Raw genomic sequence first — 15536 nt, forward strand, 5'->3', positions numbered from 1 at the left:
CTTTTTATTTTATTCTTTCAGATTGTTGAACAGATAAATACAAAACTGCCATCATCATTTGTAGAAAAACTTTTCATACCGTCATCTAAACTACTATTTTTGCGTTATCATAAAGAAAAGGAGGTAAGTGTGGCATTGACAAGGACTTTTGGTAACTTCAGTCATTGAAGAGTTGACTCAAGTTACTTACTAGGCTACATAAATGAAATGGAGTGAAATGATAAATGTTTTAAAATATAGTGATTAAATGATTTATATAGCTTAGTATTTGTTGATTGTCATACTGTGCCACATACTCTTTTCAGATTTCCATGATTTGTTTTTATTAAGTTTGTTTTATTAAAATTTCATAAAACAAGCAGCTGTTAATTTATCAAGTTATAAATTCAGAGATACTGTGTATGTCATAAATTTCATTATTAGCTTCTCAGCCGACTCCCAGTCAAAACCACTACAGGCTTTCCAAGTAGATAGAGGAAAAGTAATTGTAATAAATAGCTCTTTTTATGTGTATTTTGATCCCAGCCATTTTTTAAAAATGGCTTTTTAAGAACTTTTAATTTAGAGGACTCTGTAATAAAGTTTTGAAGATTTTTATAAACTTACTGACATAAATTTACTGACACATGTAGGTTCCCTAAGGTTGGGTTTTAAAAAAAATTTAGGTCTTTGGTGTTTTGGACAGTGAATTTATTGGTCTTAAAATTGATTTGTATCATCACATTATGCAGTTAGTAATTTTATTTTCCGTTTAATTATCACTTTCCTGAATTCTCTCTTTAAAGGTTGTTGCTGTAGCCCATGCTGTTTATCAAGCAGTGCTCAGCCTGAAGAATATTCCTGTTTTGGAGACTGCCTATAAATTAATTTTGGGGGAAATGACTTGTGCCCTAAACAACCTGCTACATAGTCTACAACTTCCTGATGCCTGCTCTGAAATAAAACATGAGGCTTTTAAAAATCACGTATTCAATGTAGATAATGCAAAATTTGTAGTTATATTTGACCTCAGTGCCCTGACTACAATTGGAAATGCCAAAAACTCACTAATTGGGGTGAGTTTTTACTTGCAGTGCTTTGTTTATTCTCACTTAACCGTCTCTTCATTGCATGTTTACCTATCTTATTTACTACTATTACCATGTCAGTATTTCCAGAGTCACTGTAGAACACGCTGCCATATGTAGGACATGCCTGGATAATTAAAGTTGACAGGAATGTTTTCTTGCCATTGTATTTTGCTTTCCTCTTCCTTTCCTTGACAACGCTTCAAAGATTTTTTGTATTTTATTTTTTAAAAAATGTCTTTTATGAATTTGTATGTATTCTAGCATGCTTATAAAAAATTTGTCAACATTTTCCACAGCTCAGATTTGTATAGTTCTTTTAATATGCAACTCCTTCTTCCCTGCTTTTCTCCTCTTCACTAACATTAGTGCTTACATATGGTCTTCCTTTTTGAGTGCCTACTTTTCTCTAGGAATATTCATATATTCTTTTGGGAATAGAATAAAGATTTCTTCCTTTTAAGAAATTTGACGTGACCTTGCTTTTGATTGATAATTATTGCTTTATTTTTTTCCCTTCTGTTAGACCTTGCAGGATTGGAAGACATTACTTTTAATAAAAAAAAAAAATAGGATATAATTAAGGGATAAAGTTTTCTAAAAGAGAAGGGAGGGGAAAGTCAAGTTTGATGTTTAGATTTGCATGCTTTCCTGATTAGATTGCCTTGTATCACTCGATGAGTAGCAGTTCCTTCCCTCACTGCTAGTCATGGCTGATGGTGTACAGTAAACTCTACTCAGACCCTAAAATTTCATTGTTGAGGAATTCACATTGTATATAGATTTGAGGAGGTTTTTTGTCTTGCATTCTGGAAACAGGGAGAGTGGGTCAGGAAGGGGCAGTTAGGTGTAATGGAGTGTATTAGCAGCAGAAGGAAAAGGGAAGGATGGGTAAAGCTTAAGAGTGGCAAGATGTTCCTTTTTTCTCATTGGACAGGGCACCTTGCCATGTGTAGTGTATCGAAAATTGAGGAGAGGCAATTTGCTACATTGGGGGGTACAGAGGACTTTGTTTAAATCAGGACTCAGTAGACTACAGCCTATGGGCCAAATACAGCTCAATATCTTTTTCTCTCTCTTTTTTAAAAAAATTACTTTATTTGAGAGACAGAGCGAGCACGAACATAAGCAGGGAGAGGGGTAGGAGGAGAGGGAGAAGGAGGCTCCCCACTGGGCAAAGAGCCTACCGTGGGGCTCGATCCCAGGACCCTGAGATCATGACCTGAGCCGAAGGCAGACACTTAACCGACTGAGCCACCCAGGCACCCGTTTTTTTCTCTTTTTAAAAAATATCTTTATTGCTATATAATTCAAACATCATACAATTCCCACTTAAAGTGTACAGCTCAGGGGCACCTGGGTGACTCAGTCGGTGAAGCGTCCAACTCTTGATTTCAGCTCAGGTCATGATCTGAGCCACCCAGGCGCCCCTGTCATTTTAACTTTTAAAAATTTAAAATATTTTGAGGAATAAGCTCGTGTGTCTTGGAGGAGCCAAACATTTGTTTTCGTTTGTACATCATCAGATGTGGGCGCTATCTCCAACTGTCTTTGCCCTGCTGAGTAAGAATCTGATGATTGTGCATGGTGACCTGGCTGTTCACTTCCCCGCCATTCAGTATGCCGTGCTCTACACATTGTATTCTCATTGTACCAGGTACTTTACTGTACAGATACTTCTTGTAAACAGGGGTTTTTTTTTTTGTTTTTTTTTTCATTTTTATAGGGGAGGATGGGCTCTTGAAAGTATAGATTTTTAAAAATACGTGTTGACTTTGGAGTTACTTTTTTTTTTTTTTTAATTAGAGATGAAAAGATGATTTTCCCTTTGTCTTCCAGGCACGATCACTTTATATCTAGTAGTCTTAGTTCTTCATCCCCATCTTTGTTTGATGGAGCTGTGATAAGTACTGTAACTACAGCTACAAAAAAACATTTCTCAATTATACTGAATCTCCTGGGAATATTGCTTAAGAAAGATAATCTTAACCAGGATACAAGGTAACTAAATAATATTTCCTAATATTAAGTGTTCTTAACTTTTATTAACTTAGCTATGTAATTTGAGATAGGAAATCCAGATTATCGAGGTAGTAGGGTGGAGCAGTTTCATTATGAAACACTTCAAAATACAGCTTTATTATTTAGTCTAGGATTTCATGTTCTTTCCCAAAAGAATTAAATGAAACCTCCCTGCCCTGCAATGTTTTGTAGAAGAATGTATCTGTAGAGGTTTTTTTAATATTCTTTGCTCCAACTTAATGCTAGTTTAGGGAAATTTTTTTTTCTTTCTTTTTTTTTTTTTAAGATTTTATTTATTTGAGAGAGCGTGCGAGCATAAGCAGGGGGAAGGGGGAAAGGGAGAGAGAGAAGCAGCTTTCCCGCTGAGCAGGGGGCCCCACATGGGGCTCCATCCCAGGATCCTGAGATCATAACCTGAGCTGAAGGCAGACCTTAACTGATTGAGCCACCCAGGCGCCCCGGGGAAATTTTCTTAAAAAGCATACAACTTTTTGACAAAGGAATTTCTATAGTTTGTTTTTCCTGTTGCTTGAGATGTTTAAAAAAACCAAAAGCAAAGTAATGTAAGAAGAATATATTTTTATATTGTTCTTTCTTTTTTAATGTAAAGTCGACTGGCTATTTTGTGTTTCAGGAAACTGTTAATGACCTGGGCTTTGGAAGTGGCTGTTTTAATGAAGAAGTCTGAAACATATGCACCTTTATTTTCTCTTCCATCTTTCCATAAATTTTGCAAAGGCCTTTTAGCCAACAGTAAGATTCTGTGATTTTTAAAAATTCTGTTACCTGCTCTTACAAGGGATCTTTGGTCATGAGAGAAAGATAGTCACTTGAACATTTTCATAACATGAAATGTATAATTCCTATCTCAGTGGCAAATGCATAATCTGTCTTAACTTATTCTTTTTTTTTTTTTTTTAAAGATTTTATTTATTTGGCAGAGAGAGAGACAGTGAGAGAGGGAACATAAGTAGGGGGAGTGGGAGTGGGAGAGGAAGAAGCAGGCTTCCCGCTGAGTGGGGAGCCCGATGCGGTACTCAATCCAGGACCTGAGCTGAAGGCAGACGCTTAACAACTGAGCCACTCAGGCACCCTGTCTTAAGTTATTCTTAATATGTGATTTGTTTTTAAGTGATTGTCACATTTTTAAGCTTATGTGAATGTTTTTACATTCCGTATACTTCTAAATTTCTTTAAGAAAATGGTTGAGGTGAAGGCTCGTGACGTTGGATTTTGTTGAATGTGTGATTTTCCCAAACGTTTCTACCAGCAAGGGTCCTAGGCAGGAGCAGGGCCTCGTCCCTGGGAGGCACTTAACTGTTGAATGAGTGAATGGGTTCGGGAAGTTACGACATGCGGGTATATAATTTCTTTTGGCAAGCTGAAAGTGTCTTTTAATTCCTAATAGCTCTTGTTGAAGATGTGAATATCTGTCTGCAAGCATGCAGCAGTCTACATGCTTTGTCTTCTTCTTTGCCAGACGATCTTTTACAGAGGTATGGATTAAAGATCCTATCATCTCACCCTAGTCCTAATAACTTAAAGCTTTTGCCACACTCATATTATCTGTTTCATCTTTTTGTAGGTGTGTTGATGTTTGCCGTGTTCAACTTGTCCATAGTGGAACTCGTATTCGACAAGCATTTGGAAAGCTGTTGAAATCAATTCCTTTAGATGTTGTTTTGAGGTATAACAGTTGTGTTGGAACAAAAGCATCCCACTGTTTGACTGCCTAGTAGTCCTTTAGGAAGAGACAAATTGCCTAATAGTGAATTAATGTCATGTCTCGTATGGCACCTCTCAGTGACTGAAGAGATGCCAGAGGATCAAATTGTGCAGGTCTAGAAGAAAGTAACAAAGTTTAATATTTTTTATAAACTTAGAAACTCATGATAATAAGTACTGAATAATTTATATAATATATATAATAATATATATAGTAATTTTTTTAAAAAAAAGATTTTATTTATTTATTTGACAGAGACAGCGAGAGAGGGAACACAAGCAGGGGGAGTGGGAGAGGGAGAAGCAGGCTTCCCGCTGAGCAGAAAGCCTGATGTGGGGCTGGATCCCAGGACCCTGGGATCATGACCTGAGCTGAAGGCAGACGCCCAACGACTGAGCCACTCAGGCGCCCCTATATATAATAATTTATAACATATGCCAAAATGTGTTTCTTAGTACAGTTATTTGAAGAATTCAAGTGTAGTCTTTATTGTTTTTGATTAAGTTAATTTTCAAGTTGTAACATCTCTATTTTGAAGTCTCAGTTTTATTTTTTCATTCCTACATTTAGTTAGCAAGGAAATAGCCCATTTACAGTATGAAGTAACCTTTTAACTAAAACATTTTGTGGAACAGTGACTTTATTTTCTTTCTCCAGCAATAACAATCACACAGAAATTCAAGAAATTTCTTTAGCATTAAGAAGTCACATGAGCAAAGCACCAAGTAACACATTCCATCCACAAGATTTCTCTGATGTTATTAGTTTTATTTTGTATGGGAATTCTCACAGAACAGGGTAAGATTTTCTTTGACTCCTTCATGTGCGAAAGTAACTTAAATATTCTTGAATATCTTGACCCTATTCCCATTTTGAGGAGAAAATATGTCCGGAGTGGCAGAATAGAAAGTGATATCTTCTCAAATGGGTTATTTTTGTTTTCGGCAGTAAGAAGAATTGCTTTGAAGATAGTATCTGAAGAAACAAAAATGGGTTTTGAGATTGAAATATGTTGACAGTTAACTGTTCTGACCTAGTCATGAATGCTTTGGGGACAGGCCTAGGGACATAGACATTTTGCAGATGCTTAGTTGCAATGAATGTTTTATCCTGATAGCTGAAGTATCATAAGCCATTTACCCCTAATGAGCCATCCACACCATACCCCATCCTGGTTTTAACTGTAAAAGACCTCACAATGAAAGATAGGGATATAATGCTTCTCCGTGTTAAAGGTTTTGCCGTTTTGAGGTAGGAAAAATTGTAGTCCCCTACTCCTATTCCTGTGGCAATTTTTTTTTTTTTTTTAATGAAGTTGTCATTGTCTGTTAAATATGAAACTGCTTTTCCCAGGAAGGACAATTGGTTAGAAAGATTGTTCTATAGCTGCCAGAGACTGGATAAGCGTGACCAATCAACAATTCCCCGAAATCTTCTAAAGACAGATGCTATCCTTTGGCAGTGGGCTATTTGGGAGGCAGCACAGTTCACTGTCCTCTCTAAGTTGAGAACCCCATTGGGCAGAGCTCAGGATACCTTCCAGACCATTGAAGGTAATCAGCTCTTTGTGCTTTTTCAAACTTTGTGATATAAATACTTTCAAATCCTTCTTATAGTAAGAAAGAATGGACTTCTTACCTTTGTTAAAACAAAAATTTGAGAGTATACGCTTTGTTTATCTTTAATACTCTGACAAACTTTCATCGAGTAATTGTGTTGACAACAACATGGTTATCTACTTCTGTTCAAAAACTAGGGGATTTAAAAAACAAAAACAAAAAAAACAAAAACTAGGGGATTTGTGTAGAGAAAACATTTTTTTCCCCTAAAATAAGAGATCTCTCATGTTGGGAGTTTTGTTTTTAAATGATGGATGTACAGAGGATGCTTGATAAATGTGATTTTGTGAAATTATCTCCACCTTCTAGAATCTTTAAAGATTTCTTTTAAATTTGGAATGTTGTCTTTGCTTTAAGGTATCATTAGAAGTCTTGCAGCTCACACATTAAATCCCGATCAAGATGTTAATCAGTGGACAACTGCAGACAATGATGAAGGCCACAGTAGCAACCAGCTTAGACTTGTTCTTCTTCTGCAGTATCTGGAAAATTTGGAGAAGTTAATGTATAATGCATACGAGGGGTGCGCTAATGCATTAACATCACCTCCCAAGGTTGGTTTCAGTGGGTTGAGTGTTGCTTTGTAGCATTTTCATGGGCAAGCCTGGCAGTGCGTGTAGAGCTTAAATCACCATACTCTTGTGTATTTGAGACATCTATACCTAGAATCTTAACCAATCCTGAGCTCTTCTTTTTCTTTATTCTAAAGGTCATTAGGACTTTTTTTTATACTAATCGCCAAACTTGCCAAGACTGGCTGACACGGATCCGACTTTCCATTATGAGGGTTGGGTTGTTGGCAGGCCAGCCTGCTGTGACCGTGAGACACGGCTTTGACTTGCTTACAGAAATGAAGACAAATCTATCTCAGGTAAAGTGTATTTGGAGTTAATTTTAAATCTGTTAATTACAAAAATTTGAGTTTAATTCCTTTATTGTGATTTAATCTATGGATGAAATAAGTTAAAATTTCTATTCATTCAAAACTTATATTTCAAAGGTTTTGATTCAGTATTTTGTAAAAGCAAGAACTTCCAAATCACCTATTCATATTTTGTACTTAGAACATGTCAAAATATGTATTACTTATGTTTAAGGTTGGAACTTTAAAGGTAATTCTTAGAAATTTGTAGAAGAAAATTCTCATCATAATTTTTAAGAATTGTATAATGTATAGGAACGTATATATAATTTATAATATATGCAAAGGTACATATAATGTTACATGGGGAAAGTGCTGGCTTATAGATGGGTTCAGTAAGTGGAATCCAAAAATAACAAATGTTTATTTATTTTTAAAGATTTATTTGACAGAGACAGTGAGAGAGGGAATATAAGCAGGGGGAGTGGGAGAGGGAGAAGCAGGCTTCCCGCTGAGCAGGGAGCCTGATGGGGGCTTGATCCCAGGACCCTGGGATCATGATGTAAGCCGAAGGCAGACACTTAACAACTGAGCCACCCAGGCGCCCTGCAAATGCTTATTAATTAGATATAATATCAATAAGCAGTATTCAGACATAAAATTAATAATCTTTTAATTCATGGTTATTTATATTTGATTTTTGCTGTATAATTACTTCATATGTTACTCGTATAGATACCACAGTTTAAATGTTTGGGTAACTTAGTTTGTAAAGATTGACACCCATGTGTTGTTAAGGTTGTTACGTTTTGTAGATACATTATGTGTAAATTTTCAAGAATTCTGATCTAATAATATAATACCATTGTTGTAAAAATAACTGTGAAATACATTTGCCTTTAAATGGGCTTAGATTGTGATCAGTAGTAAATTTAGTAGATACTTAAATTTTAATGGTATTGAGATCTATGATTAATTTTTCTGAATGAACTCTCAGGGGAATGAATTGGAAGTAACCATCATGATGGTGGTAGAAGCGCTGTGTGAGCTTCATTGTCCTGAAGCTATACAGGGAATTGCTGTCTGGTCATCTTCCATTGTTGGAAAGAATCTTCTCTGGATTAATTCAGTGGCCCAGCAGGCTGAAGGGAGGTAAGTTGGAAGGAAGGAAATAGGTGATAGGTTGTCTTTACATTTAAATCCTCTATTCCTGGGGTGCCTGGGTGGCTCAGTCATTAAGCGTCTGCCTTCAGCTCTCCCTCTCCCACTCCCCCTGCTTGTGTTCCCTCTCTTGCTGTGTCTCTCTGTCAAATAAATAAAATCTTAAAAAAAAAAAATCCTCTGTATTCCTGGCTAACATTGTAGTTAAATGTTTTATTTATTTATTCATGAGAGTCAGAGAGAGAGAGAGAGAGAGGCAGAGGGAGAAGCAGGCTCCCCACCTAGCAGGGAGCCCGATGTGGGACTTGATCCAGGACCCTGGGATCATGACCTGAGCCGAAGGCAGACGCTTAACCATCTGAGCCACCCAGGCGCCCCTGTAGTTAAATGTTAAAACAGCTTTGTTCAGTTTCAGCAATTGAAACTTGCTGTAAGTCACTTTACTAGGAGTCATCTTTAGTCTGTTCTTTAAGTAGCAGCAAAACTTAGATGCCTTTCTTATTTATGGATTAGTAAGAAGTCTTCCTTAAAGTAAGATCTGCCCATTGTTTTGTAAATTAATTTCTTTCTTCCTTCCTTCCTTCCTACCTTCCCTCCTTCCTTCTCTCCTTCTCTCCTCTTTCTTTTTGTCTTTCTTCCTGTATTTCTTTCCATCTTTCTGTCTCTCTTGATAGGGAGCAGGGAAAAGGGACAGAGGGAGAGGGAGAGAGAGAATTTCAAGGGAGCTCCATGCCTGGCACAGAGCCTGATGTGAGGATTGATCTCATGATCCTGAGATCATGACTTCAGCCTAAATCAAGAGTTAGACGCTTAACCAACTGAGCTACCAGGCGCCCCATACTTGTTTTATATATTTTTGAACTTGATCCGTAATTGATAATCTTTCATTTCAGAGTCTGGTACAAACTAGAGTACTTGCTCATTAGCCCTGTGCACTTAACATTTAAACTTCCTTGATTTCGCTAGGTAAATGAACATGAACCATAATAGTCTGTGTATATTTTTGTCAGTTTTACCAAATCTGGAAAATGTAGGAAATAAAGAACTCATAATTCCATCTGCCAGTGAAAACTGTTAGTTTTGGTGTACATGCCATTTTAGTTCTTTTTTTCTTTCATATACAGTCTTTTCCCAGAAATCACTGTGTTTTTGCTGGTTACCTCATTTTGCTTTTGCCACTCAGCAATATTTTAAAAAATATTTTTCCCATGTTAAATATTCTACAGTGTTAATTTTATTGGAAGGTAAGGTTATTTTTTATGTTTTTTACTAATCTTAATGTACCATGTACTTAATTCTTTATAGCTTATAGTTGTGTTTATTTTCTTTGAATTCATTCCTTCAAGTTGATTTACTAGAAGAAAGGCTATAGACCATAAGGCTTATGGTACATTCTTTTGCTAAGTTACTATACAGAAAACTGTTTCCAGTTTAATCCTTAACAATAGAAGAATAACCCCTTCCCTTCACCTTTGTACTGAGGGTCTCTGAAAAACAGCCCTGCCATCATCATCAGTGAAGATAGTTTTAATTTACATTTGTTTATTAATGATTAATAGTAGGACTTTCCCCATATGTTCTGTTGATCATTTGTGATTTTTAAAAATGTAGATTATGTCTTCATGGGCTCTCATTTTTTCCTGTATTGATCTGTGAGATTTTATTATACAGCGAGATTGTTGATGCTATCTAATTTCTTGATTTGTAATTTGTTTTTAATATTTATGGTGTTTTTGGTACTTAAAAGTTTCAAATTATGTCATTAGTATCTATTACTTTTTGAATTCTTAAAAATTTATTCTTCTTAGCCTTTGTGTACATTGAAATCAGATACTTACCAGTATTTTCTGTTATATATTTTTTTTAAAGTGAAGGATACCTTTGTGTTTTTTCCCTAAGATTTTATTTATTTATGAGAGAAAGAGAGTGAGAAGGAGAGAACGAGAGGTGGGGAGGGGCAGAGGGAGAGAGAGAGATGCAGACTCCCTGCTGAGCAGGGAGCCTGATGTGGGGCTTGATCCTGGGACCCTGAGATGATGACCTGAGCCAAAGGCAGACTCTTTTTTTTTTTTTTTAAAGATTTTATTCATTTATTTGACAGAGACACAGCGAGAGAGGAACACAAGCAGGGGGAGTGGGAGAGGGAGAAGCAGGCCTCCCCCCGAGCAGGGAGCCCGATGCGGGGCTCGATCCCAGGACCCCGGGACCATGACCTGAGCCGAAGGCAGATGCCCAACGACCGAGCCACCCAGGCGCCCCCAAAGGCAGACTCTTAACCGCTTAACTGACAACCCCCCAGGCGCCCCTTCTGTTACTGTATAATGCCTTTTTTTTTCTTTTAAGATTCTGTTTATTTATTTTTTTGAGAGAGAGATATGTGCACAGTAGGGAAGGACAGAGGGAGAGGGTGAAAGTCTGAAGAGACTCCACACTGAGTGAGACGCCTGGTGCAGGGCTTGAGATCATGACCTGAGCCGAAACCAGGAGTCCAGACGCCCAACCAACTGCGCCACGCAGTCGCCCCTCCCTTTTTTTTTCTTTTTTGAATTTATTTTCATTTGTTGTGAGGAAAAAAATAAAATTTTGTGCACCCCAACCCCACACAAAATAATTAACTCATTGTCTCCACTCGGTTTATTTATTGCCCTGCTCAATTTGTTGAGTGATTAATTTTTTGTTTGTTTTTTTTTGGACGTGAGTTCTGTGGATAATTAAAAATAGTGACTGTTTGAATTTGCATTAAAGGTTTGAAAAGGCCTCTGTGGAGTACCAGGAGCACTTGTGCGCCATGACAGGCATCGATTGCTGCATCTCCAGCTTTGAGAAATCTGTTCTCACGTTGGCCAACGCTGGGCGGAACAGTGCCAGCCCCAAACATTCTCTGAACGGTGAGCTTCTGGAATGTAAATAAAAAGCTGTAGTCAGATAGTTTGTACTGACGATCTTACTGTGTATTTTTAGATTTCTGTGCTCTTTAAAATATTTATAACTGCCCTGGATCTCTCTGTTTTATAAAATACATTCACTCAGGTGAATCCAGAAAAACTGTGTTGTCTAAGCCAACTGACTCTTCCCCTGAGGTTATAAATTATTTGGGAAATAAAGCGTGTGAGTGCTACATTTCCATTGCTGATTGGGCTGCCGTACAGGAGTGGCAGAATGCTATCCACGACTTGAAGAAGAGTACCAGCAGCACTTCTCTCAACCTGAAAGCTGATTTCAACTACATAAAGTAAGGACTTTTTTCATTTAAATAAATTTTCAGTAGCTTTAAAGTCTTCCTCTACGACAGAAAAATATTGAAATTGGTCATACCTACTATTGCAAGATATTTGAAGTTCTAATAATATTGCTGTTTGAAAATGACTACAGTGAGAAACCAACATTAGAGGTGAGGAAGGTATTCATGCAGTGGGAAAACAGTCTTGTCACTGTTGAAACAGTCATTCGGTATTGATTCTTAGAGCTTACAAAATAAATATAAAGAGAAATTTGTTACTGCTTTAGAAAGGGTCACATTTGATGACTGTTTGTAAAGTAGGTTTGAATTGATTGAAAATATTCTAAGGAGTGCAGTTTATGAACATTTGTAAATTAAATTCCCTTTCTTGTCTTTTTTCTTCTTGTTGTTCCTCTGTGTATTTATTAATACCTTAATTTAAAATGTATGTACTGGGGCGCCTGGCTGTCTCAGTTGGTAGAGCATGCGCCTCTCGATCTTGGGGTCATGAGTTCAAGTCCCACATTGGGTGTAGAGATTACTTAAATAAATATTTAAATTTAAAAAACTCCACAAAATATTCCCTTAATTCAAAATCTGTATACCCGTAAGTGGCTTGGACACAGGTCATTAGCTGTCCTTCCCATCGAGAAGCCCAGCTTCTAAAAAGTAAATGTGTTAATGGGTAATTTCTCCATTGAGCGTGTACTATATGCCAGTCAGTGGGGTGCAACATTTCATGAAACACGAGTTCTGACCCTTGAGGAGCTCCCTTCTAGAGGAGACACAGACAGACAGACAGACAAGGTTGGGAATGCCATCAGCATGACATTGAGCAAAGACTTGAGGAAACCGGTCTGATGGAAGAATTATGTGCTTTGAGTGTTCTGGAAATACCCTGGAGGCCACTCTGGTTGAAGCAGAGTGAATAATAAGAGATAAGGGTAGAGAGTAGGAGGGAACTGTGAGAAGGACTTTGACTCCTAATGAGAGAGAAAATCTTAGGTGAGATTTGAACAGGAGAGGCATGTCCTGATCTGACTTAGTGGTTCACTCTGCTGTGTTGTGAAGAGACTGGGTGGATTGATGGCAAGGGTGGTGGCATGTAGACTACTAACCTGTGGGACAGAGGTAGAGGGAGAAACAGACACTAATTGAAGTAGGAGCACACAGGACAATGAGGTGTGTTTAAGGTGCAAATGAAACATGCAGAGGAGATTGTTTAATAAGCAATTAAGAATTGGATTTGGAGCAAAGGAGAAAAGTCTAAGCTAGAGAATGATTTGGGGATCATTTACATGTAGGTGACAGTAAAAAACCCTCTTTTCAAACTCCTGTGTACTCCAGAGCCTTTGTAAGCTACCCAGTTACAGATAAAGCCCTGGGGATGGGTGAGTGAAAAGTAAAGAGGGCCAAGGACAGACTCCTTACAAGCATCTTTGTTAAGGGAGGGGAGATGAAGCCATTGATAAAAAACACAAAGACACTGAGGAAGGAAGAGTTCCGAGATGTAGGAGAACCAGACTGGGGTAGTCTGCCTTGTTAGGAGTTCCAGAGACTGCACGCAAGAAGAGCTTTGGAGAGAGAGAGAGAGAGAGAAGGAGAAGCAGCCAGGCTGAATACTATTGAGTAGTGAAGAAACTTGGAAATCAAAAGCTCTAAAGGTTACTTGGGTAGTGAGTTCTTCATGAAGTCAAGGAGTGCAAGCTGTGGCTGGAGGACAATGTTGTGTATTGAAGTATTGGAGAGATTAAGTGTTCTTTTAAGCTCAGGGGAAGGAGTGACTAGAAAGCAGAGGTTGAAGAAACAGGATAAAGAACATTGATTGAAGGATTAACTGGAAAAAAGAACCCTCCTTTTTTGCACGCAAGGAAAGTAGTTGGATATGGACAGAGTTTTGGGAGCGGGTAGATGGTGGATTAAGAGTAAGAGTAGAGGAAATGAAAGCCTGTCAGGCTGTGTGTGTGTGTGTGTGTGTGTGTTTTGAGGAGTCAGTCATTAGCTGAGAGTGTGAGGGCATTGTAGAGCCTAGTGGGGACACAGGGAACCTGCCACTGGAGAGAAGTCAGACCCTGTAGTGGCAGGAATGATAAGGGTGTTATTACCAAACCTCGACAGTTCCATCAGTTGCGGCTCACATGAGAAGCACGTGGTTGCCTTGGTCCAGGTTTGGAGCTTATAAGGGGGAGGCAGATGCAGTCATTGATGTTACATTTCTAGTGCTGGATTCAGGCTGTGTTGTAAGGGAGGGGCACAGCGAGAGGGACAGGAAAAGAAGAATGGATTAATGGAAAATAGAGATTAAGAAACCGAGTCATCGTCTTGGTTGGAAAGCAGCTATAGTAGGAATGGGAACAGAGTGAGTGTCTGAAAGTAGCAGCCAGTAGGTAAGGAGCTAGAAGGCCTCTCGTCCTAACATTGATGCTACATGACTAAAGGAGTTTCAGAGGCATAAGGAGATGGAAAGGAAGAATTCTTTTAAATAAGAGAAACAGCGGGGTGCCTGGGTGGCTCAGTTGTTAAGCGTCTGCCTTTGGCTCAGGTCATGATCCCAGGGTCCTGGGATCCAGCCCCACATCGGGCTCCCTGCTCAGCGGGAAGCCTGCTTCTCCTTCTCCCACTCCCCCTGCTTGTGTTCCCTCTCTCGTGCTCTGTCAAATAAATAAATAAAATCTTAAAAAAAAAAAAGAGAAACCGCTTCTGTGAAACACGTTGGAGAAGGGAGAGAGGGAGGGAGGCCAGCAGTGAAAGGTGGGATGAGATGGAAGGCTAAGATAATAGAACAGGAGCCCCCCAGGGGCCTGGGCTTTAGGTGGGGAATGGGGCCATGTAGCGAATTTAGAGGTAGTTTGGGGAGAATCAGATGTTAGCATTGCCCTGCAGAGATCTGTCAGTTTGTTGGATGGGCCCCCGAAGATAACAGGCTACCAAAAGAGGAAGGAAACATGGAGGGGTGAGTATGCTAAACTGTGAATGACTACTATAGCTGTGGCTTTCTGGTTTGCCACTCTGATTTTAGTGCTAATTAAATCGGTAGTCACATCTTCAAAATAGAAATAAAAAATGATGGCCTACATAGAAGGAACCTCATCAAGAGAATGCTGTGTAACTGTGCTGTGTTTTTCTAGAATTTGTTCTACTTTTTTTGAATGATCCCACAGGCTGGATAAGTGTAATACAAGCTAACTGGTATTTTAATTACAGATCACTAAGCAGTTTTGAATCTGGAGAATTTGTTGAGTGTACTGAGCAATTAGAATTGTTACCAGGAGAAAATATCAATCTACTTGCTGGAGGATCAAAAGAGAAAATAGGTATTTGAAATAATAATCTTAGAATTAAGTATTTTATAGACATGTTGCTCAAGATGTTTAGCTTAGTATTTTACTGGAAAATCTGGAAGTTTTTGTACATTTATTTTGGAGCAGAATCATATGTTAAGGAACATCTTTAGGTCTGTTTTACTTATGTTTGATTTGGCAAATAAAAACAATGTAAGTAAAATTAAACTAAAAAAAGGCTATTGTAAGACTTTGAGATTTATCTAGCCACGTTTGAAAAAGTTTAAGTAGTCTTTAAGCTAAATATTTTTCTTGACCTTTTACTGTGGTTCATTAACTTTCTTACCACAACTGAACATTATGTAAAATATTACACTAACGTTAGTATGGTGAGTAGTTTGTGTGTTAGTATTGAGTTGCTAGATTCAGTAAGGTTTGCAAAGTAGGGCTAGATTTGCCCTTTTAAATGTAGTAGGTTGATTTGCTGATTTTGGAACTTTGGAAATCAGCTGTTTTGAGGCAGGTCTGAGATATAATTTGAATGTGGACTATATTTTTTACATAGCTATCAGAAATGC

At 38.0% G+C, this 15536-nt stretch overlaps 1 protein-coding gene across 5 annotated transcripts in view; it reads left to right on the top strand.

Moving 5' to 3' along the window:
* SMG1 (SMG1 nonsense mediated mRNA decay associated PI3K related kinase) overlaps positions 1 to 15536 on the top strand; it is a 106320-nt gene that overhangs the window by 47344 nt on the left and 43440 nt on the right. For all 5 annotated transcript variants that reach the window (XM_081819940.1, XM_081819942.1, XM_081819939.1 and 2 more), the window contains 15 exons: positions 22 to 123; positions 786 to 1055; positions 2594 to 2724; positions 2907 to 3068; positions 3724 to 3842; positions 4498 to 4585; positions 4675 to 4776; positions 5473 to 5613; positions 6169 to 6368; positions 6792 to 6988; positions 7144 to 7305; positions 8294 to 8448; positions 11203 to 11345; positions 11488 to 11689; positions 14882 to 14991. In XM_081819940.1, coding sequence (XP_081676066.1) covers positions 22 to 123; positions 786 to 1055; positions 2594 to 2724; positions 2907 to 3068; positions 3724 to 3842; positions 4498 to 4585; positions 4675 to 4776; positions 5473 to 5613; positions 6169 to 6368; positions 6792 to 6988; positions 7144 to 7305; positions 8294 to 8448; positions 11203 to 11345; positions 11488 to 11689; positions 14882 to 14991 — 2284 coding nt within the window. The remainder of the gene's footprint in view (positions 1 to 21; positions 124 to 785; positions 1056 to 2593; positions 2725 to 2906; positions 3069 to 3723; positions 3843 to 4497; positions 4586 to 4674; positions 4777 to 5472; positions 5614 to 6168; positions 6369 to 6791; positions 6989 to 7143; positions 7306 to 8293; positions 8449 to 11202; positions 11346 to 11487; positions 11690 to 14881; positions 14992 to 15536) is intronic.

Source organism: Leptonychotes weddellii, chromosome 5 (genome assembly GCF_054177405.1).
Source record: "Leptonychotes weddellii isolate Sample4059 chromosome 5, ASM5417740v2, whole genome shotgun sequence".
Taxonomy (NCBI): Eukaryota; Metazoa; Chordata; class Mammalia; order Carnivora; family Phocidae; genus Leptonychotes; species Leptonychotes weddellii.